This window comes from Dendronephthya gigantea, unplaced genomic scaffold, assembly GCF_004324835.1.
Source record: "Dendronephthya gigantea isolate DGI-Jeju-01 unplaced genomic scaffold, DenGig_1.0 000010F, whole genome shotgun sequence".
Lineage (NCBI taxonomy): Eukaryota > Metazoa > Cnidaria > Anthozoa > Malacalcyonacea > Nephtheidae > Dendronephthya > Dendronephthya gigantea.
The window spans coordinates 1,379,622-1,405,612 of NW_021163020.1; the positions used below are offsets into that span (position 1 = coordinate 1,379,622).

Below are 25,991 nucleotides of genomic sequence, written 5' to 3' on the forward strand. Positions count from 1 at the left end.
GCTCCATCTGTATCAAAATAAAGGCAATCATAAGATAATTGGACGTTCCGCAGTGAAAAAGAAAGAGCTCTTAGCAAAAGCATTTTTTATCATTCATCAAAGACGAACTTACACATCGCTTACAGTTGTGAAGACACCGTCAAATAAACTTTCCAAGGACATCCATTTCACTGGAAGAAGATTCTGCAAAATGAATCATTGACTAACGTAAAGATGCTATTGGATGATTAATGGCAACCAATGTCATTCATCATGGCAGATTACCTGAGTATTTCGTATATATTCCAACATCTCTGGCCAAACCAAAGTCACAAATTTTCGCCACATTGTCTTGGCCAAGAAGAATATTTCTGGCCGCTAAATCCCGATGAAGAAACTGAAAAAATATCTTAATTAACGTCTACCTGTTAAGCTTCTGTCCATATGGTATAATTTATGGTATAACCTTATAAAAGGTTAATTTCTCCCATTGTGAATGGAAAATTGGAACGAATCCATGTGGTAAATAAAAAAATTTGCGTCTAATAAATTCAATTACATTTTGAGAGGAAAGATGAACCATTCCATTTGCGACCTCAGCAGCTAATTTCAACAAATGTCGATCACTTAAAGTTGAAGCTATATTGACATAAATATGGTGGGAATCTGTCGAGTTATCATTAACTCTACTCTTGATTAGAAATGTTCGTAGATTTCCTCCTGGACAAAACTCAGTTACCATCAGAAGTTTTCCTAAAGGAAAGAGAATAAAAAGTAATGATACGGAAGAAAATGCTGAACGTCAGCCAATGTCCAATAGAAAGGTGATAAAATTGCGTGAAAACATCTTGCTTGCGCTCCACTCGAAACAAAATCAAGTTATTCCAATTGTTCACACTTTCGATTTGTTTCTCCCAGCGATGTTTTCGGTTTGTTATATAGTTGTTTCAGCTGATTCAAATGCAGATCAGCACAATTCTGCTTCAAAAAAAAACAATATTTTCATGCAGTTTCACCTTCTAACAAACAGCTCCCGACAAATCGTATGATATTTGGGTGTTGTTCCTTGTTGGCTTCTTTCAAGATCTTTATTTCAGCCAGCAGATTCGATAATTCCGACTGCGACGAGTTCTCTAAAAGTTGGATTTTTTTCTTTATTAAATATTTAGTCGGTTCAAGCTGTCATATCATGCAGCACCTGACGTCGCTGTCAACCATGAAATAAACATTGCGTTACAACTTTATTCAGTACGACAGTACCTCTCAACATTTTTATGGCAACTTTCTCTGGTTCGCAATCTTGAGGTGTATACAAGCCTTGTTTCACGACTCCAAACTGACCAGCTCCTAGATTCTTGTTCAGCACCTTCAGATCGCGTGGCGAGATCTCCCAGTCTTTCAATATGTCGACATAAGATAGTCTTTCTTCTATACAGAAAACATTTTTGTACATGCAGTTCGGCAAAAAGGCGAGAATGTATGTTTTGACCTTTCTATCGTTACAAATGTATGTGGGTAAAGATTATCCTGAATGTTTTAACCTTTCTATCCTTACAAATGTATGTGGGTAAAGATTATCCTGAATTCGTGCGATCGACTGTTAGCTTGGACCAGGGAAGAGTGTTCCCAATTTTCTTTTTTATTATTCATGAGAATGGAATAGAAACGTTTATACAGTTCTTGCGTGGACTTCCGAACATCAAGTGATTACTTTATGGCTAGCCTGTTGAATAACTTACCAATGGTATTGTGCATTCCCAGTTCAAATGATGCTGAGTTTAAAGAATTTCGCGGTATCTGCAATTCCTTAGAGGATAAAAATCGACGGGGAAATATGACGGAGAGATAACGATTCAATTCAGATCGTGACGTAAGCAATGGCATGTAAAGAAAGACGGACGGATGTTCTAAGTTAGTTTTGCCCAGCAAATCTAATTTAATACTTATTATCGTTTCTAAATAACTAAAAAGGTCACCTTTATAGGTTGTCTTCGCTTTTTTTTTCGCATTGTGCGTATGAAAAGACATGCAAGTGATGCAACTACCCCAAGAATTATTGTACCAGCGATGCCTATCAATCCACCTTCTAATGCACCAATTCCTGAATTGGTATCTCCCGGGAGGTCTTTGGAATCTAAAACTAAGTACCATCATGAATATGGTGATTTCAACTCGACAGAAAAAATACAATTTAAGTCACTTTTCAAGTGTTGTTGTACCACACTTAAATAGTGTTACCCTTCACCTTTTTGGTGTTGGCGCAACATTTCGAGATTTACAGTAATGTATACTAAATTTGGGCTCTCTTTCAAACTCTTGTGTGTTGGAATAAATTGTCTTCGTGACTTTCATTGAAAGTCTCGTACGAAATCGCCAAACTCTGTTTGCTTCACTGCCCAGTGAATAGAAAGAGATGGACTTTAACTAAAAAGAAAACGTAAAAAGTAACTAAAACTTTAGTCTCACCTCCAGCTGATTCAAAAGTGAATGGTTTACTTGCGATGAAATTCCATTCATCTCTGGGAATAACTTTGTTCAAACTGTTCTTTGGATAAATTTTAAACTCATAAGTTGTGCCTTCAACCAAACTAGATACAACAGTATGCGTTTCCGTCAAGTTGTATTGTTCAGGAGTATACGTTAAGTCTGCACAGCTTTTGTTGCAGATGGATTGATTGCAAACAAAGCAGAATATATCATAAAAAACTGTTTCAATGACCCCACTGTTGTTTACTGGTGGTACCCACGTTATATTTACACTATTACTCCCATCGTTGATTGGTTCAATTTTCGGTTCTTCATCGAGTTTAATTGGAGCTGACAAAGAGACAAGCAAGATTTGGCAAGTGATATTTTTTAAAAAATCTTTCAACAGATATCATAATCTAGCTTACCATAACACCTTGATGGGGTTTTAGAGTCAAAATCTTTAGGATGGTTGTAATACCCCCTTTTACATATGCATGTTGTGCGGTTGTCCAGTGTGTTTTCAGGACAAGGCATACATTTCTCGTTTGAGACCTCCTTCTTGTACCGTCCGGATTTACAAGCTAAACATGATATAGTTAAACTTGGTCACTGCCATCACAACAATCTATTAATGATGCCAGACTTGCGTATGGTGCACAAAATTTTAAATACTGAAAGATATTGTATAACTTAGGTTACGCAGATATTTCATTGTAAGACTTACGGGAACACCTATGCCCTTCTGTTGGTTCGTATCCTCTATCACATAGACAACTTATATCCTTTTCAGTACTCCAAGATCCATTGCTGTAGCAATATGCTTTAAAATCACCCATGTGCGAACTCCGACGCGAATTGAGAGAACAATTACCAAACGCTACCTTGATTCCGTTTTGAGGAGACAATGTTCTCTTAAACATAACACTTTTTATGAATGTCTCTTTACAAATATAGTAATAAACCTTTATCCTTATTACACTGCCACAACCACCCCTAGATTTGATACCAAACGTAATGTCGCGAAATTCCTTAAAGTTTAAAGTGAATGTCGTATTTACTCGATCCATACTTGTTGTGTTTCCAGTGATGTTACCAAGGAAAGTAAAATGTTCGTCAAAAAATGCTTTAGCTTTTTGTTTCTCTTTCTTACCACCGGTTGCTTTCGCGTCTACTTGAATTTCGGGTTCCCCGGCGCCGTTGTATTTAAAAAGCTCAAATCCATCTTTGAAACAAACTCCATTTTGGACTTCACATTCCTCCATTTGCGATTCAATTTCGATAAAAAGTTTCACATCAGGCAAGGTTTGGTTGCTGGTTAAGGTTTTAGTCAGAAGCCATGATTCAAGCTCCTCCCCGCCTGCACATGTATGATAACCATCGGCTTTTTTGTCATACTGGAACTACGTCAGAACAATGAAAATATCAGTTTCATGATAACGATGCTAATAAATTATAAATCTAACAAGAAGGTTGATGCTATTCAAAAGAGTTTCACTCTCTTCCCTTGCAATATTTATGTATAGTGGCTTAATGTTCATAAATCATAGCTTTTACCGATGTGCCAGTTCCATTCACTAAGTACGTATTTCTGAACCAGAATTTCTTTAATGTAGCATCTTTGATAACTGCAATTGTATACAGGATGTGCAAATAAATGAAATAAACAAAAATCAAAATCTTCAATCAGATCCTTTACCATGGAGAAAAATAATGGTCAAATAAAGTGTGAAATGTTCATATTTCACCAGTGTCGAAAACATGAGAAAAAAAAAGATGAATAGTGAAGTATTTGAGGCTTTTTATTTATTCTTATCTTTCATGAATGTGACTGAAATGGGTTGAAAACGGACAGTTTCAAACACCAAGCATTTTTAAACCAGCTCCCGTCACGATATCTTCGTTTAAGAAACAATAGCAAATGCAAATTTGATTTATTTACGAACTCTGATGTTTAAAATCATCACAGCTTCACTACCAATACGAAACTTGCCTCGCTTCGAAATCAAACGGTGAGGTCAATGAATACATAATTTAATGATTATTTACCTTCTTGAGAGCTTGTTAGTTGGAATAAAGAAAAGCAGAAACAAATATACGCCACAAGCCACAAAACCATAGTGCTATTTAACACGCAAACATTATCACGAAGACTTTGCCTGAAATAATAACATTATACATTCACGAAATAAAGAAACTTTATATTAAACGAGTTAATCAATATGCCATGCGGCATTATTACATTTTCACTTGTTTCAGAGAAGGCTCAAAAAGGTTACATTCACAGTACTCGACTCGAGCGAGTTCTTACAGTGACTACATGTAGCATGACGTGTCTAGTCAATAGAACAGAGTATATTATAGAGTCTCATTACCTTTCACAGAACTGAATAAATGCACAACTGTAACGCTGAACACGACCACAATTTCTCACTGCAATTCAGCAAAACATCGGAAAATTTGTCGGGTAGTCTTCCTTTCAGCAATATCGGTGATGTCGGTTTTGACAAAGCAACTGACCAATATTTTGACGATGGTATATGCGGAACAACTTTTATCAGAATCCACAATGCAAATACGGTTCCAAAGCAATCAAATTTCATATATCTATAGTTCGCACTATATGAATTGACGATAAAATGTGAATGAACAGTATTGGGGTTTTTTCTCTACTCTCTTCCGGGGTGAGCAATCACGAGGTTATAGCGGCGATTTAGTCCTGCTATGAAAATTTGAAGTATCACTATTCTTTAGAAATTGATTGTTTTTACAGTCTATGAACACGGCAATCTTTGTGCATGTGTATAGCTAATTTTCACTATGTCATAGTTTGCTCCGACAGATGACACCAATCATCAGATAACAATAACATCAATCCTGGTATAAAAAGACAACCAACCAACCATGGTCAGTCAAATGAAAATTCCAAATGCATGTCAGAAGAACGTGATATATGCTCAAATATTTAAAAAAGATCTGTTTTATCAAAGATATATATTGGTTAACAAAAAACTGACTTTCGCAGCATAAATTTAAGAAGAAACATTGTAATGACACGACTCGAGTCTGCAGTTTTGCAGTCCGGTTTCTCTGCTATCAGTCAAACCATCCGCGTATTATGCGTATCCGCAGGTTGCTCTTCTCATTTACTTTTTTCCCTTTACTTTATAGACTCAAAGGACTATATGAACGTTCTGATCACAGGTTTTTAGACGAACAACTTCAACAAAGCCACTAATGATAAACAGGAAAATAATCTTTATTTTTATAAATAAATATAAACAATAACTTAAATACAAAACACTAACAAAATATCTCTTCAATTAAAACTACGATCTAATAATTTAAAACCTTATAACACAACAATATGTTGAAATGAATTTTTTAGTTTGTTTTACACATGAAACATTCTGTTGCTGGCTGATCTGAAAGTGAGAAAAGGTTTGGGACTAGCATGGGATTCTAGTTGACTAGTCCCATTCCCAATCCGTGTTTTCAGACTACCAGGTCTAAAAGAATGCTTCTTCTTTATTATAATATATTACACTTTCCCCTTTTAGATCATGAGAGCTAGTACATAGTTTACTTCCTTGAGGACTTCCTCGAATCATTTCAGGCTATACTGCAGCCTGTTTCAGATTCGAGAAAGTTAGCATTGAAATGGAACTTTATATCCACTGTAGTCGAATATTATATGTACAGTTTAAAAGCCGTTTGCATTATAACTGGAAATGCCAGCCGTTTTTGTTAAGTATTTTTGTTTGAACGTCAAAAAATTAATGTGAATATAAAACAATTTGAATCAAAATCCAACCAGATGTACCGTTCTGCGAGTCGATGTATTAGAACTATAGTTTTTTTATTAACACGATAAATAACCATATTTTAGTAATAACAATACATTTTATATTTTACAAATATAACCAAACTCTTTAAAGCTTTATCTATGCAGCTAAATATTTGAGATACCAACCATGGAAGAAGCGAATTACTTTTCGGGCTGCTTGAATCTTTTCTGTGTTGTGATAATTGTCAACAAAATCACTGGCAGGAGTGCCAACACCAATTGTCAGGAGAACCATGATATACTTTAACACAACAAAACGTATCATCACCATGAAGAGGAAACTAGACTTCACACGTTCAGGATACAATGAAGCACCAGTACGGGGATTTCACCCTCACACACCACCATACTTTTATGTACCATACTGATACCATTATACATCTACTGCATCTATTGGTAACAAGGGTTCCGATTCCCCTCGTAGACCTTTGATGATCTTATTTCGATGTCCAACCAGAGGTACACCAATATTGACGAGGTCATCGTCTGTCATGTTTTGAATTTGATAGAGTTCCGTGTAACCGAAATCGATGAAATTCTCGATATATCGATCCATTTTAATGCCTTCAAGGTACTCGCGAATTGACTTCGCAATACAAGATTTGCGGTCTGCCATACGATCCCTAAAATTAGATGTGGTGTGATTATTTTAAAAGAAGAAAGAAAGCTCATACTTTTTCCAGTATTGACAGTGCTTTTGGAAAGACAGCTGGTGCTAATACCAACATAGTTCTTTCAAAACATCAAGATCCTAGTACATACTTTTCTGTCACGTATTGATAGTCTTTCAGTAAGTATGGATTCCTTATCCATCTTTCCAACATCTCAACAATATCTGTGAATGAAGGCCTTTGACTTCTGTCAGCATTCCAACACTCCATCATTAGCTGATGAACAATTTTCGGGCAATTCTAAAAAGTGAAGAGGCAATGAATTCATCAATTTTAAAAGAAAAACTGATCGTGAGAAGATCAAAAGCACCAAGAGAACAGTTTTGAACTGAATTATAAAGTTTGGTAAAATGCACTATTCACTTACCATGGGCGGAAACAATCTGTAGTTGGCAGTGACCTGATGCATAACCTGCACAAATATTGAAAAGCAAATATGGTTAGAAGGAGATAACTAAAAAGGATGCAAACAAGAATGAATTAAAAATAATCAACTTGTGTACCTACCATGTAGTTATCCCAGTCGCCATAAGGTCTGTCAGCGTAGGTCATGATCTCCCATAAAACAATTCCGTAACTCCAAACGTCACTCGCAGTAGTAAAGCGACGATGTTTGTACGCTTCCGGAGCTGTCCAACGAATAGCAATCTTTCCTCCCTAAAGAACAGTTTAAAAACATTGGTACAAGGGTTCGAAGCATCACGATTCCCAAGAAAACGCGCACACCTACCTGTGTGACATATTCTCCTTGACAAGATTCTTCAAGTTCCCGCGTCAAACCAAAGTCAGCGACCTTGCAAACCAAATTTTCATTCACCAGCACATTTCTTGCAGCAAGATCCTGGCAAAACGAAATCAGAAAACGTTGCAAGTTAGAAAACTATTCGTATCAGGTTATTTTTCAACAAATAGTTCAGACAGAGAAACAGGGCTTCGTTCAAAATACACTTCAGAAGTCACAGACACTGGTCAGATCTTGAAGAGAAAAATAATAAATATTGACGTACTCTGTGAACATAACGCATTCTGGCCAAATATTTCATGCCTGAAGCAATTCCTCTTGCCATTCCAAGAAGTTCAATTTCCGTGAAACGATTCTTGTGTCGCTATAAGAAAAAGTACAGATATTACAAAAGGCCGGTTACACTTAAAATATACTACCATAGTTGACCTGAATACAGGTTTAAAATAATCAGAAGTGAACAAACAACATTGTACTTACAACAAGATAATCACTAAGTGCTCCGTTATGCATAAACTCTGTTATAATCACAACAGGATGACCTGTAGAAAAACAGATTTATTGTTGAAGAATGGTCTTCTTCAATTTTCAAGTCGACACGTTTTAGGAACAAATTTGAAACGGTATCTAAAATGACAGAATATCTTAACCCAAGCGTTCAACTTACTCTGGGTAACAACTCCCTCAAGAGCAACGATATTCATATCTTTGAACTGTCCCATAACTGCAGCTTCTGTTAAAAAGTCCTCTCGATTTTTTGGAGTTGAACCAGGCTAAAACAAAGTTCAATGTATTACATAAGTCTCTAATAAAGGTAAACGGGACTTGGGAATTTCGCTTTTCACGTTCGGAGTTGGCGAAAAGTAGCATTTAGGATTCAAAGCACGAAGTTAAAGAAGAGGATTGCAAGTTTACCTTCAGTATTTTAAGAGCAACAGCTACTGGTGGTTCATTGGGTCGACATAGCATTCCTTTGTGCACCTTTGCAAATTCTCCTTCACCAATGAGTCCTTCCAATTTGATCTCACGTCTATCGATTTCTTTGGCAAATTTTCTTACCGCTTTCTCAGGATTTCCATATTTAGCTGGATTTACATATGTTTCGGGATAATTCAACAGCATACCTGCAGAATAGTAAAATTCATTATTTAATCTATGTTACACACTTGCTCTGCCTAAGTCGTTGTTGGTTTCATCAGTGTCTCGACCTCGACCAAATTTTAACGGAAGTGACAGCAACCAGTGTTTACCTTCTTCTTCAATGTCAAGCTTCTTCTTTTTCATGTGTTTTCTAAATGTAAGTGTAAATAAACACAATAATGAACAATTGTAAAAATTCTGTACTCAGGGGACATATTAGTGGAATTAAAAGAGGTGACTTTACTGAAGCTTTAAACGATAAATGACAAACCTTTTGCAATGAATAATTAACAGAACGATGATGATAAGTATAATGAATCCAGAGGCAATACCAATGTAAGGCATAAACTGTTCATCATCATCTTTGTCAGCCCTGGCTTGTACACTGCCTTTCGAGAATGCAGTGGTGAAGACACTAGGAACAGCATTACTTGAAGTTTTGCTTTCGGTTTCAGGAAGCCCGCGAGATGATCCAGAGGAAGACGACGACCAACCTGATGTTGTGACAACAGGAGGTTTTTCCGTCGTGTGTTTGGTTGAAACTTGAAATAAAAAAAAACGTGTAAATACTATAAGCGGCTAGCAATAGTCGACAAACTTTCCATGGGGAAACCATAACAGGACGAGTTCAGTTGAATCTATTTCTGAATCACCTTCAACGATATGAAATGTCAAACTATTAATCAGAGGATTCAGTTAGCGGAATGATATTTTCTTAGTAATGAAAAAGTCATCAAGATGTCTTACCTTTAGTAGCCTTGGTTGTGATACTTCCTTGCAATCGTACATCGACAGTTGCATGCATCCACTCTTCCTCACTGACATGACCGCTAACATCATTCATTGCAACTACGATGAAAGTATACGTGGTGTCATTCAACAAGTGTTGGATCATGAAAGGTGATTTGGATACGTTTACGCCACGTTCTCCCAATGATAAATTCCTGCAAGGTACTCGCTGGTTGTGGGTGCCATGTTGTTTACATTTCACATGAAAATATAAACCAGGATTCGAAGAAGCATCTTGTTGTGATACGTTCCAGTTGAGCTGGATAGCATGGCTTGAAAGTAGAATGTAACTAAGGTGTTTCGGTTTGGATGGAATAGCTAAATGGATGGAGATCGAAATGATTTGAGTGTCTAGAATACACATCGCAATAAACGAATTCTCCCAGTTATAACACATTGTCCAGGACAACCTAAATCATGTTTAGTCTTACTTTTGCAAGGACCATTGTCAGTGTTGCGATAATATCGTATCTTGCATTTACATCTTGTACGGCTTTCCTCACTGACAGTATTGGGGGGACACTTTTTGCAAGTATAAGTTCCTCTGTTTTGCTTGAAGTGATTTTCCTCACAAGCTGAAGACAAGAATATGCAGAGTTGGATGATTAGATTACGTCGCAAATCAACAACAAACTGTCTAAATTGTCAACATGTAACTCGCTTACGCAAATATCAACTAATGAGCCCCTAATGAACCGAGAAAAGATATTTGCCTCGTTGTGTAGAAGATGTCTAAAGACTGCAGTACTGTACCTGTACAGGTGTCATTAATCAGCTCAGTTCCAGGGTCACAATCATTTGTACAACCACCCTCTTTATCCTCTACTTTACTCCAATTACCATCACTACCACACTTAGCCACAACAACCGATCCCTTTTTCCCACTTTGCTTAATAGAACAGTTGACACTTGCTTCGATAAATCCAATTCTTGGAGCCGCGGTTCTGGTAACCTTTAGAGATTCATTGGCTGGACATACATTGTAATATACCGTAATACTAAACACTTTAACACAGACTTTAAAACCAAGCAAAGTCAGGTTCATAAAGTGATCATCCTCGTTAATATCGTAATGCAGGGTTGCTTTCTTTCTAACGTTACTAGCAATTTTATCCACGCTATGCTTTTCAACGAGACCTTCTTTATCTTTTGCTTCCGAAATATTTTCCGACATCAACAGATTTGAGAGAATGAACAAACCGCTTGATTCGCCAAATGTTCGGTAAATGTTATATTCAATTTCAACAAAAACTTTTTTTGCGTCTTTTGTTTTTATGTACTTCAGCGGAAATTTAGCGTTGGTTTTTCGACCACAAAACAAAGCACTACCATCATCTTGTCTTGTCCACTGCAAATGAAGACATATAGTCTCAATACAATTAAAGCAAAAATACAACTTAAATTAAAAAAATCAACTGCAAGTAATAATGAACTTTATTCAATGCCAATTCCAAATAGTTATTGATAGCTACTCGTGCTGTTGGTGTTGTCAAAAACGTCACATGCTTTAGCTCACTATTAATAGCTATCCCATCTTCTTTTAGTTACTAATTAAGACATTCTGTTAATGGTCAGTAAGATTACTCTATTAATACACCAACATTCGGTTCTTAATGGTACAGCTAACATTTCAAACACACCAGAATTGACTTGTTTGACTTACCACGCTTCTACGACCACCAGTTTGATCACTAGTGCTTTCATTATCCCAAAGTTTTCCTTTAATCAAATATTCTAAAAATTTGTGACCAAATAGAAAATTCTTAGACTGGATTGCCAAATATAAATTCATTTATGAAATGTCATGTGAAATATGCTGTGTATACTGGGGATCCTCAGATATTCCATGAAATTGCAAATGATTGTGAAGAATGGTAGATGATACTGAAAAAATTGGCCATGGTTTATTGTTGTTGATAGCATTGGTTAATAATGAACGGTAATAGTAGATCTATATTTATGACATAAGGAAAATGTTGTATGATCAGTAATAAATGATAAATACACAATGATGGTAAGCAGATAATGTTGAATGATGGATGACTAATCCACAATTTGAAGGTAGAATGATGAATCAAGACCATTAAGGTAGGATATAATATATACACAAGGAGTGAGAGGAGCCTCAGTCTCCTACCACAGACTCTGTAATTTCAGGTAACAAGCCTTAGTGCATGAGGGAAGAAAACTCGCTTCGTTATGCTGATGAAGTTAGCTTACGATGAGATGCTTAGTTTATACATATTGTAGGAATCGTATATCCATGTATGCCCAGCAGTTGTTGACAGCCGCGGTTGACAGGATGTACTCCGGTTCGCTCGCGACAGCGTTTTTTCCGCGTTGTCAAAAAATGCGGGGCTCAGATTTCTACATTTCATATAATCCGGCTGTAATAAATGTAATACTGCACGTCGTGTTTAAATCTTAAAAGCAGTAACTACATGGGCTAGAGCTCCTTGTGATCAAATAACACCATATTATGAAATTAATAAAATGCAATACAACCCAAGACATAATTGGATGACACGCTTCATGTCATACCACAAATTAAAAGTCACCTTACTTCGATAATAAACGAACAAGAAGCTTCTCTATTCCATGCTGAGTTTTAATATGAAAACCTTAGTTGAGACGACGAAATATATTAGAATGCTTTATTACCTTTCATTAGATTTCTGACTAAAAATACAAAGGATTTCTAATCTAACACATATATATGAAACATTCATATTTCTCGTGAATTTGGATTACACATTTGGATAAGGTTTAATTGGTGAAAGAAATATTTGACATACTACAGCTAGGTACAAAACTCGTGATAACTTAGTTGAAATAAATGAAATATCATACATAGACATTACAAGAATAGAAATTGAGCAACTACAATGTAGTGTTTGATCTGACGATGATTCAAAGATATTTGCCGAATAATTTAAAAGCCGACATCATTCATTCAATGACAATGTTATTTGTGGGAAACAAAAATATTGGCCTTTATGAATTATGGTTTCTCTTTCTTTAATATTACCAGCAAATAAGAATTCATAACCAGATTTCATTACTAACGTTGAAGCTGGAAGCGAAGTTTTGACGTTTGTTCGTATATTACACTTGCTAATACCAGATAATTATCTTTGCTAGTGGTAGAGCACACAGTGTCATTTAATTTATACGGCTCTCAGACAAATTTGTTTACGTTCTTCTTTTTAATAAAGAACCAACCCTATTTACTTTCTCATAGACCCACTTTATTGCACAATATTTGCGATGATTAAACGAAGTTATCAACGCTGATGTCCAATGCTGATGTGTAATAAAAAATAACCAAAGTTGAGAGCTATCCATTACTCTCAGAATTTCTTGCCCCTTGGTCGCAAACCACGAAAACGCACCCGCTGGGTCAAACGGATACTGTTAGAAACGCCTTCGCACGACAAAAATTCAATTCAATTTTGAAACTATTCATTGTTATTCGAAGACGCTAGATTTTTTTACGTTGAACTGCCGGAACTCGTAATCAAAATAGCGATTATCGTTGAGCCTAACGTCGTTAATAAAATCACGCGATAAATGGGAGGTTCTTGTTGACTAAATTATTGACTATTTCTTCTTCGAAATCTAGTTTATGAATATTTGACAAATTGAGTAATTTTTATTTCTCCCTTGGTGGCACGACCAAATAATTAAATTTATTCACAAAACGTATCAACTGTGTTCGCCAAACTATCGATTTTCGCATATTTCTCTCAAAACACCGCCAAAGAGGCGCTCCGTTCGAGTCCTTGCATTGATAAAACTTTACCGTCAACAAGACACGCACTCTGAAAATACTTAAATTGTTTTGATCGACTAGTTAGGTAAATACAAGACATTTGAAACCGACATCTTGATCAAGCTTAAATTTCATCAAAATCCTTAATACGACGGGAAAGGCGAAATCTGAAAAGAAAGGAAAACCAGTATGCTTTTCCGAAAAATTTAGTCGCAATTAGTAGGAAAACTGGCCAATGACATTCCGTTTATCATGCCATGCCAAGGTCATAGAATCTCACAGGCAAGAAATTTCAATTCTTCGCGACTTTTCATTTCTCCTTTTAAACAAACGCCCTGCTAAGCCGTTTTAACGACACCAAGTCAAATGACTGCGTTTAATACAAGCACGACCATTTCAACCCCTTCATCCAACAGAGTTTAATAAATTCGCAAAGGAAATCATTTTAAACTCAGGAATTAGAGTGCAAATTTTCTTGGCGCCAGCTGTGTAAATATAAGTAAATATACAATGCACACACAACGGGGATTTGGCACAGCGCTGCTTTCCCGTTATTAGTTTTGTCAGAGCATAAGAAATGAGTGGGAATCACCTAAAATACACACGCCTGTGTCCGTTCTGTTACCACAAAAACACTGACTTAGTGACTAGCATTCATCCTTCCATGTTTACATCTTTAGCGATCAACTAATTCTTCATATCGCGATGACCACTTAATAATTGTCGTTGAATAATCGTAAATAACTTTTTCAAATGTTCTACACAACTATGAACTATACCCAAAGTTAAGCCTGTACTACGTTTTTTACATTGCTAGTAAACTAAAGCAATTTGACGCCGCGCCTTGAAGTCTTAGAAACTATTTATAACCTTTCAACATGATCAAATGATTTTTAGGATGGTATCAATTAATTTCGCCTCAACAAAACACCGACCGCAAATTACTGATAATATATTGCAGTCCGCTTTGTGTTTATAGTTTTTGAAATGTTCAGATTACACCAAACTCGTACACAATAACCATTAACAACAACATGATAAAGCTAAGCTAGTGAATAGGCGTAAATAAGATTTGTAGATCGAGGAAAATTCCACCGAGTGATTGATCTCAAAGCCCTTTCATTATCCAAACAAAATATTTGACCAAACTGGTGTCAATTTTACTATATTTTGCTTATAAAATCCACCCGTTGACATGGACTAGCATTCCGCAAACGTCTCAAATCAATAGCACTATTCCGGGCTTATTTGTTGACAGGGTACTTCGTCTACTTTAGTAACAGAATATATTTCATGATTTCCGTTATGGTCCTTTATAATATGGCTTTTACGCACAAGGATTGAGCATTAAATGTTTTTGAGCGATTTAAACCAAAACTCAATAGCAACATTAGATACACATATTGTACTTAACTCGATGGAACTAAAAATGTTACATTTATTGCATTCCACTGTTGATTAAAGTACACGACACACACGCGTGCAATATTAGTCATACAAGGGCTTCGAATTCCCCGACAAATATTGTATAAACCTCCACCTTGTACAGTACAAGTAAAGCACACGGATTGGCAACATTATAACGAACCACTGGAATGATTGTATTTTGAGAAACAACGTTTAAATAAAGATCAACAACCGACTATCATAAGTGTTATATTTCGCGTCCGAAGACATCAAGTTTAGACGATTGACACACCATTTAAATCGTGTACGCAGCCAGTTTGATTAAAAATATAGTGACAATATATCATCGCTTACCTTTCTCCGCGAAACACGCGCAACATAAAGTCGAAAGAACCAACAAGGAAGCCATAATTCGCCAACTAGTAAAAGAGCAAGCCATCTTGACTCGCCTGTCCTCCCGATGACTGACCCGCATTCTTCCCATTCTCAAAAGACGCTGACGTAAGCGATTGCTCGCGCGATGCGTGACTGCAGTCTTGTCATCCACGGCGAGGACTTCTAAGCAACTATTAAAATTTTTGACATGTTTTGATGATCCGTTTCCTTTTAACCTGAAGGGCGTTTGATAACGCGCACCAATTCGGCCTTGATTCTTGAGTCGAACACAATTATTGATCACAAACGGAGTCACCCACACCAGTATCTCGCACACGACCGCACTGTGGCGCAAACGTTGAGGAATAATCTAGGCCACTACACGTCGCTAGGACGCATCCTGAAAACTGTAGGCAAAAGCAAACAAGTCAGGCTTTTGTCATACCGCTCAGCGCTAACTTAATATTCCTGACAGAGCTCTTAAGACTTACGAAACAAAGCAACCAGCGATTATGAGATTAATATGATATCCGCCTATTTGTTCGAAATGCTTGCGTTTCTTTTGCGTTTATCGAACGGAAATTGAACGCACAAATTCTCCTGGCAAACGGACACGTTGAATAGATGTAAAGTTATTGAAAATATCAATCTATCGGCATTGCCTAAATGCATATTCGACAACTTAATTCTATTGTTGGAATGGCGAGATTTAGGTTCAGACGCATAGAATTTGCAAAATTATCACTTGGATTTTTTTAAATGGATTTTCAAATATAATAATGAAATTTGAGATCCTGATAATGATAGGAATGAATCGAGTTTCACCTTTTCGCCTTATCAGCATGAACTGTAGTGAATGTGCGCACACTTTTTTAAAAAATCTGTAAAATGAAAACGCGATTTCTACTAAATTTAGGTAAATTGTTGATTGAAATATAAAAAATCACGACATCAGACGGATTTTTTAACTTTGCATAGTTGGACGATCCTGATCTAAAACTGTAGCACAACTGACAAAACAAGTCGCTCACTTACTGAAGTCTAATGCTTGTGTTCAATTTCAGTCAAGCTGTTTCAGACAAAGTTACATAATTATTAATTTAATTATTACAACGACATCTCGCACTGCAAAAAAATTGACGGTATCGCTGTCATTGTCAATCGATTTATTGCAAAATAGCAAAAAACCTTTTTACTCTCCTTACTTTACGCGACACGATTCGTTGTTACATAACCAATTAACTAGATTTTAAGGGCACGGCCTTCGTTCTTTGATGGAATATGGTCGTAAAAAGCGTTAGAAAATATTGAGAAGTACCTTCCGGTAACAGCCCACAGTCTAGTGTAAATCAGACATCCTACTATTTTTAAGCTGCCCTGAGGGTGCGAAAAATTGAAAGTTCTTTTGTTAATTTTTCTATATTGTTTTAATTTGGACTTTGTGCTTAGGACATCGTTATTAGTCTGCTTCAACTGAAACTCAACAAGGAATATTCGAGGAAATCGGAAATCTAATATCACTGATAATTATTTAGATAGGAGACAAATTGATGAAGTGATGATGACCACGACTTTACCTTGTTTTGACTTGCGGTAAGACATTGTCTGGTTGTTCGGTCTGAAAAATTAAAAGACACTTAGAAAACGTCTTTTGGGCTTTAATCTAAATCAATAAATTTAGTTTTTTATAGAAGTGTTCAGGCAAATTAACTTTGAGGTAGCATTTAGCCGTTTCCATGCAGCTTAGATTTCTTTTAGACTTTGTGTCAATGACCTAAATTAGATCTTGAATCTCAGCTATCTTCCCGAAACCTTATGTCAAAGGTTCTGTTTACATGGATCAGTACATCTGCGCACATAATCTGCTGGATTACTTTTCTTATAAAAATAAAGAAGATGTAGCAATTATGCCACACACATTTCGCTGCGAGTGTCTGGTTCACCCATGGTGCAGACGGTGAGCGGTTGATAAACACTCATACCACCGTTGAACTGTCCATTAGCTGTGATATCAGTGTGGCCAATCTCATAAAACTACTTTGTCACATTCGTATAATCAGATTTGGTTGCGATAGTGGCATACTGTTCAGTTGTGTATTCCGAAATATGCATTCCATTCACTTCGTATCATCTTTCTCTTCCCACCAAAAGAATTACAACAAGGAACCGAAGCATCCTTAAGACTCAAGTGCCCATAGTCATGATATGGAAGAAATATCGTTTCCAATTATCATACTTACCCTTTCATTCAATTTCTAAAACGGCTGATCAGTTTGTCACACAAGATTGAGTGAGGAATACGTATACCACAGGATTAACACCATTTATTATATGCTCAACAATTTTGTGACCAAAGATCACAACATTAACATGGGGGATAATTAACCAATCATGAACCAAATAATAAATGACGATTAATCTAGAAGGTACAGGTGCAATTACAAGGGCAGGGTGTGGGATTCAACTGAATCAGCGGCGTTCTCTAATCCAGATTTTGTTGCCAGACAACTGATAAAATATAATACGCACCCCGTGAATTTTTTATGGTAGATCTTTGAAAAGCCATATACCCCTACGACCGTCTCTTTGTATGCCATTTTGAAATCGTTTTTTCTTGTTTTTCAAATGTTTTTCCTTGTTTATTGTTCCTCCGCTTCATGGCAAGATACATTTGTTTTTGACTCAGCGCGATTGTGTTTTCTTTGTGTGTTTATTTCCTATTTTAAATGTCAATTTTCGCTCCATTTTCATACTCCTGACGTGTTAAGTAGTTATCAGTTTAAGACATCGCACTTATCGGCAGGATGTGAATCGAGAATATATGAGCGTTCATACTTCATAGCACGGCATGACTGGTCATTAAAATGCTTAATTTCACGTTTTCTTGACGGAGTCTCTTTGATAAGCGTGGACAAGGGGAACCGCAAGATTTGATGGGGATAGTCAGATTTTCTGAAAGTACCTGTAAAACATCACATACGATTATACACGGTTTTAGGTCATTCAATGTTGAATTGAAGTAATGTAAAGTAATTTCTGTTTTATCTTTCAAAATCATCCGGCTATAGTAGTGTCAGCTGACTAATCATTTTCATCCACGCATGCATGTCATTATGGAAACATCCGAACTCTCCGACCCAATTGACAGCTATCAGAGTTATGGTTACAACCGTTTAAAGCTCTGGTTATACAGACGAAAGTTTTTCTATGCCCAAAGATACGAAATATCGCTCACAACAGCTGGTGTTGCGAGGGTCGGACTGGCCTAAACTAATCCAAGTTCACTTGACTTAATTTCTAAATCCATTTCGACAAGTTTGGATTGACGAGCTCGACGTAAAGATAAACAATGTATTTTCCCTGGTCCTCTAGCTGTGAGACTAAAACACGGTTTCACACGGTGTATGAAAACTAAATAACTACTAAAAAATTCATGACTCAATTTGTTAGTGTAAATTGCGTGGGAAAGAGTCACAAGTTTCAGATCTTGTCGGCATTTCTAACCATGCGTCCTTTGTGAAGAAATATGCCAGGAATTTTATCTTAGTTAAAAATAACCGCTTGTTTGTTGAAGCTTTGCCAAGCCGGAAATCAGGAGGTTGGTACAGCTTTCATGGAGAGGCGGGCAGGTACTCAATTGAAGTTCACTTAGCTTGTATGCGATATTGCGCGTCGTAACTCGTAAGCCGCCTTTCCGATTGCATTTAGTTGCCAGGAACATGAAAGTGTTGTCGATTTTTCACTGCAGAGTTTAACTTATTTCTTAAAGCGTACAGAAGGATCACTTAATTAAGCTAATTCACTGTGCTTTAGACACAGTGCGCTTCCCTCTGGCCTCTGCCTCGGCTGATTTGTGATTTGGCTGATTTGTGTGCTCAAGAGGTGCCGGTCTGAGATTTTCCAGTATTATAAACACAAGAAAGGGTACCTTGGTTTTGAGATGCAGGAATGGTTATCATTCCTCAAACAAATACTCCTTAGCTTAATGTTTACAAGTTTATTCAACCATACGATATTGAAGGCTCGCATTTCGTTGAAAAACAATTGTGGAGAAAAGCACGAAAAAACAAATAAACATTGATTTTATATAATTGACTGAAAAACAGGGTATTTTAACCTCTTTATAATAATCATTCTTGAACAGAACTATACGACTGTTGGTCGGATGTCGAAAGGTACATTTTCGTGCTCGTATCACTGCGAAACGCCAGAGGGTAAATATATCTGCTTTACTTTAATGCAAAAAAAAGTGGGGGAGGAGCTGGCGTAGTTTCCGCGAAGAATATTGTTACACCCGATGAAAAGCCGGCGTATATTTCGTTCATGTTGTTCATGCTGATTTAATACCATTCATACAATTACAAGAGTTCTTCTGCGGAAATACACCGGGAAAATGAAAACATAACGATGAAAATGTATGGAATACAGTGCTAATTACACCCATTAAAACTGTATATGTATTTCTCGCAGACGTCTGTACATTCACACAGCAAGTGTTTTCGGCAGGTGAATATAAAGGAATCGATCCGAGGAATCAATCCAGTGAATCATATATACGTCTGATCCGAAAGATTTGCGGATCTGTGGACTTTACAGTCACCGACACAGGACACAAGGCAATATTTTTACATGCAATATTTTCACATTTGTACAAAATATGTATGACAAATGTTTATGACAATCACTAGAGCCTAGAGGTAGTTAAATATGCATACATGAAGGTCATAAAGGTCCTTATTTTCGTGCAGTCTCACGTTCCACCGAAGACAGTTATGAACAGCCAATCCAAAGTGTGAAATTCACACGGCATTTTTCTTCGCAGTACAGCGTTATCTTCTTCGGTGTGATCAAGCGTTTGTAATCATCCTATTTTACCGTGTGAACAACCTACGCAGGTCTACCAAATTAAAAGATGCCAATAAAATTCTGCACCGTTTTCACACGGTAAAATAAGAAAATCTATCCTTTGTGGAATGCGAAGGGATCGGTCAGAAAAGGAGAGACGTCGCCTGTGCATGATTATAGACGTCCAAACGACTAAAAGATCTTTAATTGCCCTATTCCTAAAAATCGTACATAAATTTAAGGTAGACCACTCGTGGTTATATACGGTTAGAAGAAAATTAAGCTCAAATATTTGACGTGACATAATATTCTCAGCGGGAACCTGGTATTATAAAGAGCATGATTGGCATTATCATTAACAGTTTCCTCACAAATCAAATTCTTCCGTGTTTTCAAATTTTTATCATGTTTCGTTTTCCCGTTTCCTCGAAGTCGCAACAGCCCAACCCTGCTGCATCTTCCTGAAATCTCCTATTACATATTCCGCATTAAAAATAGAGCTTATTTTCCGAGAGATACGATATATTATATTTATGAATGATTCAAGCTAATAACGGCGGTAGCCATAAGACGAAGTACTCAGGAAGCCTTCAACAAACAGTCAAGAATTTTTTATACGAGTCTATTGAGGTTATGAGGTACATTTGAAAATTTATTTTTAACATAATTGAGGTGGACACTCTGGCTCTCTCGTCTGCCATGGCAACGCGGATTAACGCGGATACAGAATACATTAAAATATATTGGGTTATGTAATTAACCAAAACATATAAACTGATTTGAATATTTTTAAAATCCGACTGGATATTGGCAAATGAGGTTATATAATTCCGTCTTAACATTCAGTACAGTTGGCAAAACATGAAATTGCATGCTTTCTTTGAAGACGCGCCCTGGCCAAAGGTGAGGCCAGAGGCGAAGTGAATGACAATGCGATCTCTCACGCACGACGACGAACCCAATTTATAATTAAATATGTATTCTTGTATGAACAATCTGAATAGTCAAGGCTAACGAAGACCCAAGGGCAAAAACAAGGTGTTATAGCTAAAGGCGTGCTATAATTCTTTATATTCACACCCTCTCAAAGTTGCAAAATAGGAAAAACGAAAGCTCTCAATCAAACATCCTTATTGTATGTACTAATGAGATAGCCAATCAGAGCGCTAGCTTTTAAAATGTACGTATTCATGTTGTGAAATCAATATCTGATCGAATTACTGCTATTTGAGGTCTTGGAATTTTTGAAGTTCCAAGATGATGTTGCGATAATTGTTACTCGCGGACAGTTACTATATCAAAATGCCTAGAAAATTCATTTCCTAATTAAATGAATTCCAGGATAGCCTACGACTTGCAAACCATTTATAGTCTAAATATTTGAAAAAAAAGACAAACACACCTCATATTTCTATATACTGAAATATATATACAATGAGCTCTTTTCGCTATATTTTGCGCGCGGTGGATAACTTGCGCTTGTCGCTATGAATATAATTGTCAATCATATGCAGGTGCCGTGAAGCGGAAGGCGCTTCTCTATTCACTAAAGCCCTTGAGTCTTTATTCTGGAAAAGCCACAATTAATTAGACAAAAGTAATTCTCACTTTTTAGTTTCTCTTTCGATAATACAGCTTGTACCCTCCCGTTATAATAAGCCTTCAACATCACAATGAAAGCATGCAGGTTTTAATCAGTGTAATGACAAAAGAAGGAATGAGATCATAACTTATATATACCTTGATATACGTGTACTTTGCTTATTCATTGAATAACAGAAAAATAAAGGCTTTTTGTTGTGAATTCAGTATAATCAATTTGAAAAGTGGGCATTACCAGCCGGGTAAGAATTGAAATGATGTTTTTGGCAGAACTGGAAACAGCGACTAAATGGATAAACACTTTTTGTTCTTTCGCATTTATTCTTGTCACTTGATGCAAATACATAAGAACAAACTTATTATTAGTCTTGTGCAAAAACTTGCTGACTTATTTATTCTTTTTCAAAGAATCTTGTCTCTCACTATGTAAACACAGCGATCCAAAACTTCCGTATGTGAACAATACAATTCATAGTGAAAGCTTTCATCCATCCTTATCTCCACTTTGGAACTTCCTTTTTGTAGCAATTATCCGATTATATCTGGCGTTACTGGTCGCAATGTTTACACGAAACACAATGGGCTCATGTTAGCGTGAGCAAACAGGACTTTGCTTTATTGAATTTGTGTGCTTTATCTTAATGAAAGCATTTATCCCAATTCAATTTGAGGTCATAAACATTTTCTTTAATGGCCTCGGTAAAGAACGTCACTATGACTCAATATCCATTAGTCACCGCCGACGTTGTGATGATGCACTAGCGGCCACAAACAAGTTATGAGAGCGTGTGGATTTGAACATGTTATATCATTGAAAAGTGAAAACTAAGTGCATCTTTCACATTGTTGGGATATACAATAGAAGAACCGTATCATCAAACGTGCGTCGGAAGAATATACCAAAAATTTTCATCACAGTCAACGGATCACAAATGAAAGATATTGTCAACTGTCTTTAGCAAAGACTTTTTAAAAAATTTCAATTATTATAAAATTCCAATTATAAACCAATTATGCGGCTTCGTCCTTTCAGTATTATCAATGAAATATTTTCAGGCAATTTTCCCAACTGCTTTTTTTGTAATTAAAACGCCGAAACAATCAGTCAGTTGAGGCATTCAATCAAAAAAATGCAATCTTTTAGAAATTGGAGACATTTTCTGTATACTAATATAGATTTAATTAATAAACCAAAAAGCAAATTCGAACAGGAAAAGTCAGACATTTTTGCTGTCTTGTGGTGCCGCGATATTTAGTAATGAAACAGCTGGATATTATCGCGCCTCTCTCAAAACAACATTGTTACCACTGATGAACAATTCACACAATAGCGTTACGCAAGAAATGGTTTTGAAATGTCCACGACCGCTGCTAATATCCCACACTTCTCCACCTAAATTAAATCAACATCAGAACAATTCGAACAATGTTGAGACGCGTATAGCGGTGATTATCAAACATGCAGGTGTCCGTGATAGCACTATTATGCTTAAATTCATAAAGACCTTCTAGAATGATCAGCCCAGTTGATAAAATATTTTACAAATTCTTTAGACAAACATTGCCATTGCATGAAAATGTCTATAATTTTCTTCGAGATTGTACTAATAGCAAAACAGTATCCGGCAGTAAATCAAGCCTGTCTAAGCTCCTACTCAAGTATGTATACTGCTCCATTGGAAAGCTTGTTCATGAAAGCGAGGCTCACTAGTGCGCGCACACGTAGAGTTGACCGCAGAGTTCATAGGTTCATAGCTAATAGGAAGTATTACAGAATATTCTACCACACATCGATTAAACGTCATATTGCAATAAATTTGTGACGTTGGTAGACTGTTGCCTTCGTGTTGGCGTGGACATCAAGGGAGATCTTTTTTGCTAGAACAACAAAATCTACAAAGACGTCTTCGATTGATCTGAGTGGTAGCTTGCGCTAAAAGTTGTCGTTAATCATAATTTAAGTATTATAAAGTAATTTTCATTGCAACTTATTATCTTGCTTAATCAGCTGTACTACCTGAAACTCCCACGATTGGCCATTATCAGAATAAAAATAGTAATAATAAAACCACAATTGTTATTATTTTAACACATTCCCACTGAAACCATCCACTCAACTAAACAGTTTTTTACCCTCGATATTTTTATCCTATAATTATAAGCGTCAGTTTATAGTAATTTCGAAAATATTTCAAAATAGGAGTGTTATAATTTATACACATAATTATTGTAATTTATATTATAGATTTTACTAAATACGCTGGTTTGTTGCCAGGGTTTGTATTCATTTAGATTGAAAAAGAGGAGAAATATGTTTGAGTCACTTTGAGAGTGATTTTACAGCACTCATTTGCCGAACTGCCTTTAAGGAGCAGATTTAATTTTCCACCAGTTTAAACAACTGCTCCGAATAGAAGGAATAGAAGCAAGCAACGTTCAGATCCGGTTAAATTTACATTGCAAATAATGCAATTGACTCCACGTAAGAACGTGTCGTTGGCACAAAGAGAATGGCTTTTCTTTTAAGTAAAAATTTTTGAATACAACTTAATATAATAAGTTCCTGAATTTAGCAAAACAAGAGGAACGCCTTGACAACGCGTGTGTTTGACAAACAGAATACGACACGCCCGCAGAAATAGAAGATAAGGCGGTCAGAAGACAGGCTTCAAAAAGTAATGGAGTTCATCCACAATAAGATACGACAAGGTTATTATGTTGTAACCTCTTACGTCATCGTATCGCCAGGATGCCTTGGCCACACCATGGGAATGAACAGCAGGGCTATTCAATCATACAGCGTGTAGTGGCCATGCATTTGTTTTGCCAGAATAACGGCAGACTAGCAAGTTCAGCGTAATATCAGCCTGATTACTCTGCGGTTGAAATGGTAAGCCAGACGTCTCTCTTCTAATGAAAGGTGGTCAGCTTCCCTGCAGATAAGTGTTGAATAACAAACCAAACTAATCATCAGGAATTTCAGTACCACAGTTACCATGGTATACATTTATATCCCCCTCGCAGTTATGGTACAAATTAAATATCTCTTCGTATCCATTATCCCTCCACCATGTACACAACTGTCTGTTCCATGTACACGATAGGATATAAAACAACTCTGGGTGGTCAAAACTAAGGAGACTGTAAAAATCCTGGTCGCCTAAGTGTCCTTTGAAACGATATTTCTCGCTAAGTTTTCTCAAAAGTGTTGGATCAGAAAGATATGATTTGTACAGGACAGATTTTCTGATTCGTTCCAAGTCCAATAGCATGACTCCACTGTTAAACCCAGGGTTACCATCAGGGGGAGGAGCCCCTACTTTGGTATGAGGGTGATCTCGTAGGTACTGATGCATGATGTGTTTATAAACAGGTTGAAGTTCATGAGCGATGCCTATCAAGTTTTGAGGCGAAAAATCTTCAAATTTGTCCCAAAGTTTCTTGATGTCCGTTTTGAACTTTAAATCCGCGTCCATGATGATAAGTTTAGACATGTGTGGAAATAATGTGTGGCTGATTATTGATAGAAAGAATAAGGCGTTGCTAAAGTATGATTTTGGGTAACTGGAAAAAAGGTCCTGAAAAAAATAGAAGACTGAGTTGATCTGTGAACGAGTGGTGACTCAGACTCATGCAGAGGTGTTTGGAATTCACATTTGGAGAGAAAACGAAAGGTGGCAAAGTAGCGCATTGTTAAAAGCACACCAAGATCTGTCTCTTCCACAGTTTTCTGCTCGCAGGTTAGACGTTCACCCATCGCCGTCCAACGCAACGAGCGACTGGGAATGGGAACGAGTAGTGCCCAATTCAACAATTCTAGGGTGGGGTGGGGTGAACTGTGGCTGTGTGAAATGAAACCAATGTGGCAGGTAATAATAAAATTCTATTATTAGTCGCAGGTAAAAGATTTTTCAAAAAAAACCTAATCCCAATCTCCTCCGCAAGTGGTTTTTTAAAATAATTTTTATATGGAACAGAATCTAAATATAAAATGCCCGAAGAACGATATTTCGGCGAGACTGGGGGATGTTAAGATGCATGGTAGTCATTGTCATAGATAAAATATAAAAAGCTCATCCTCACCTTAAAAACACCCATGAATGGCTCAAGTTCTCCAGAAATAAAGTCAATATCGTGATACTGAAGATGAACTTTATCTTTGCATAAATCTTTCTTTAATAATTCAATTATTCTGCCCCTGCTTCTCTCTGACTTCTGCTATCTGTTACAACATGGAGTGTAATAGCTATGCTCGTGTGCTTGCATATTGAGGACAAACAAACGTGAAAATCTCGGACAATTTTTGGATGTTGGTCGAGATTTACTAACGAGATTAGGACATTCCATGTCGTATTG

At 36.6% G+C, this 25,991-nt stretch overlaps 2 protein-coding genes and 1 long non-coding RNA gene across 3 annotated transcripts; all 3 read right to left on the bottom strand.

The window, feature by feature from the left end:
* Window positions 1–639: 639 nt before the first annotated feature.
* On the bottom strand, window positions 640–1,401 carry LOC114518405. The gene is made up of 3 exons (XR_003686480.1): window positions 1,240–1,401; window positions 996–1,112; window positions 640–732 (listed from the first exon to the last, which is right to left on the bottom strand). It is a non-coding gene; the product is annotated as an uncharacterized LOC114518405 (long non-coding RNA).
* Window positions 1,402–5,711: 4,310 nt separating this feature from the next.
* LOC114518400 (ephrin type-B receptor 1-B-like) lies at window positions 5,712–15,599 on the bottom strand. Its single transcript, XM_028538388.1, has 16 exons — window positions 15,168–15,599; window positions 11,298–11,368; window positions 10,388–10,982; window positions 10,066–10,209; window positions 9,593–9,952; window positions 9,117–9,387; window positions 8,956–8,996; window positions 8,621–8,829; window positions 8,373–8,478; window positions 8,186–8,247; window positions 7,971–8,069; window positions 7,694–7,804; window positions 7,471–7,620; window positions 7,331–7,375; window positions 7,055–7,203; window positions 5,712–6,915 (listed from the first exon to the last, which is right to left on the bottom strand). Exons 1-16 carry the CDS (start codon window positions 15,295–15,297, stop codon window positions 6,666–6,668), a joined length of 2,793 nt encoding a protein of 930 aa, XP_028394189.1. The 5' UTR covers window positions 15,298–15,599; the 3' UTR covers window positions 5,712–6,665.
* Window positions 15,600–23,087: 7,488 nt separating this feature from the next.
* Window positions 23,088–25,822, bottom strand: LOC114518404 (xyloside xylosyltransferase 1-like). Its single transcript, XM_028538395.1, has 2 exons — window positions 25,719–25,822; window positions 23,088–25,213 (listed from the first exon to the last, which is right to left on the bottom strand). The coding sequence occupies exons 1-2, from the start codon at window positions 25,731–25,733 to the stop codon at window positions 24,599–24,601; spliced, it is 630 nt and encodes a 209-aa protein (XP_028394196.1). The 5' UTR covers window positions 25,734–25,822; the 3' UTR covers window positions 23,088–24,598.
* Window positions 25,823–25,991: the final 169 nt, after the last annotated feature.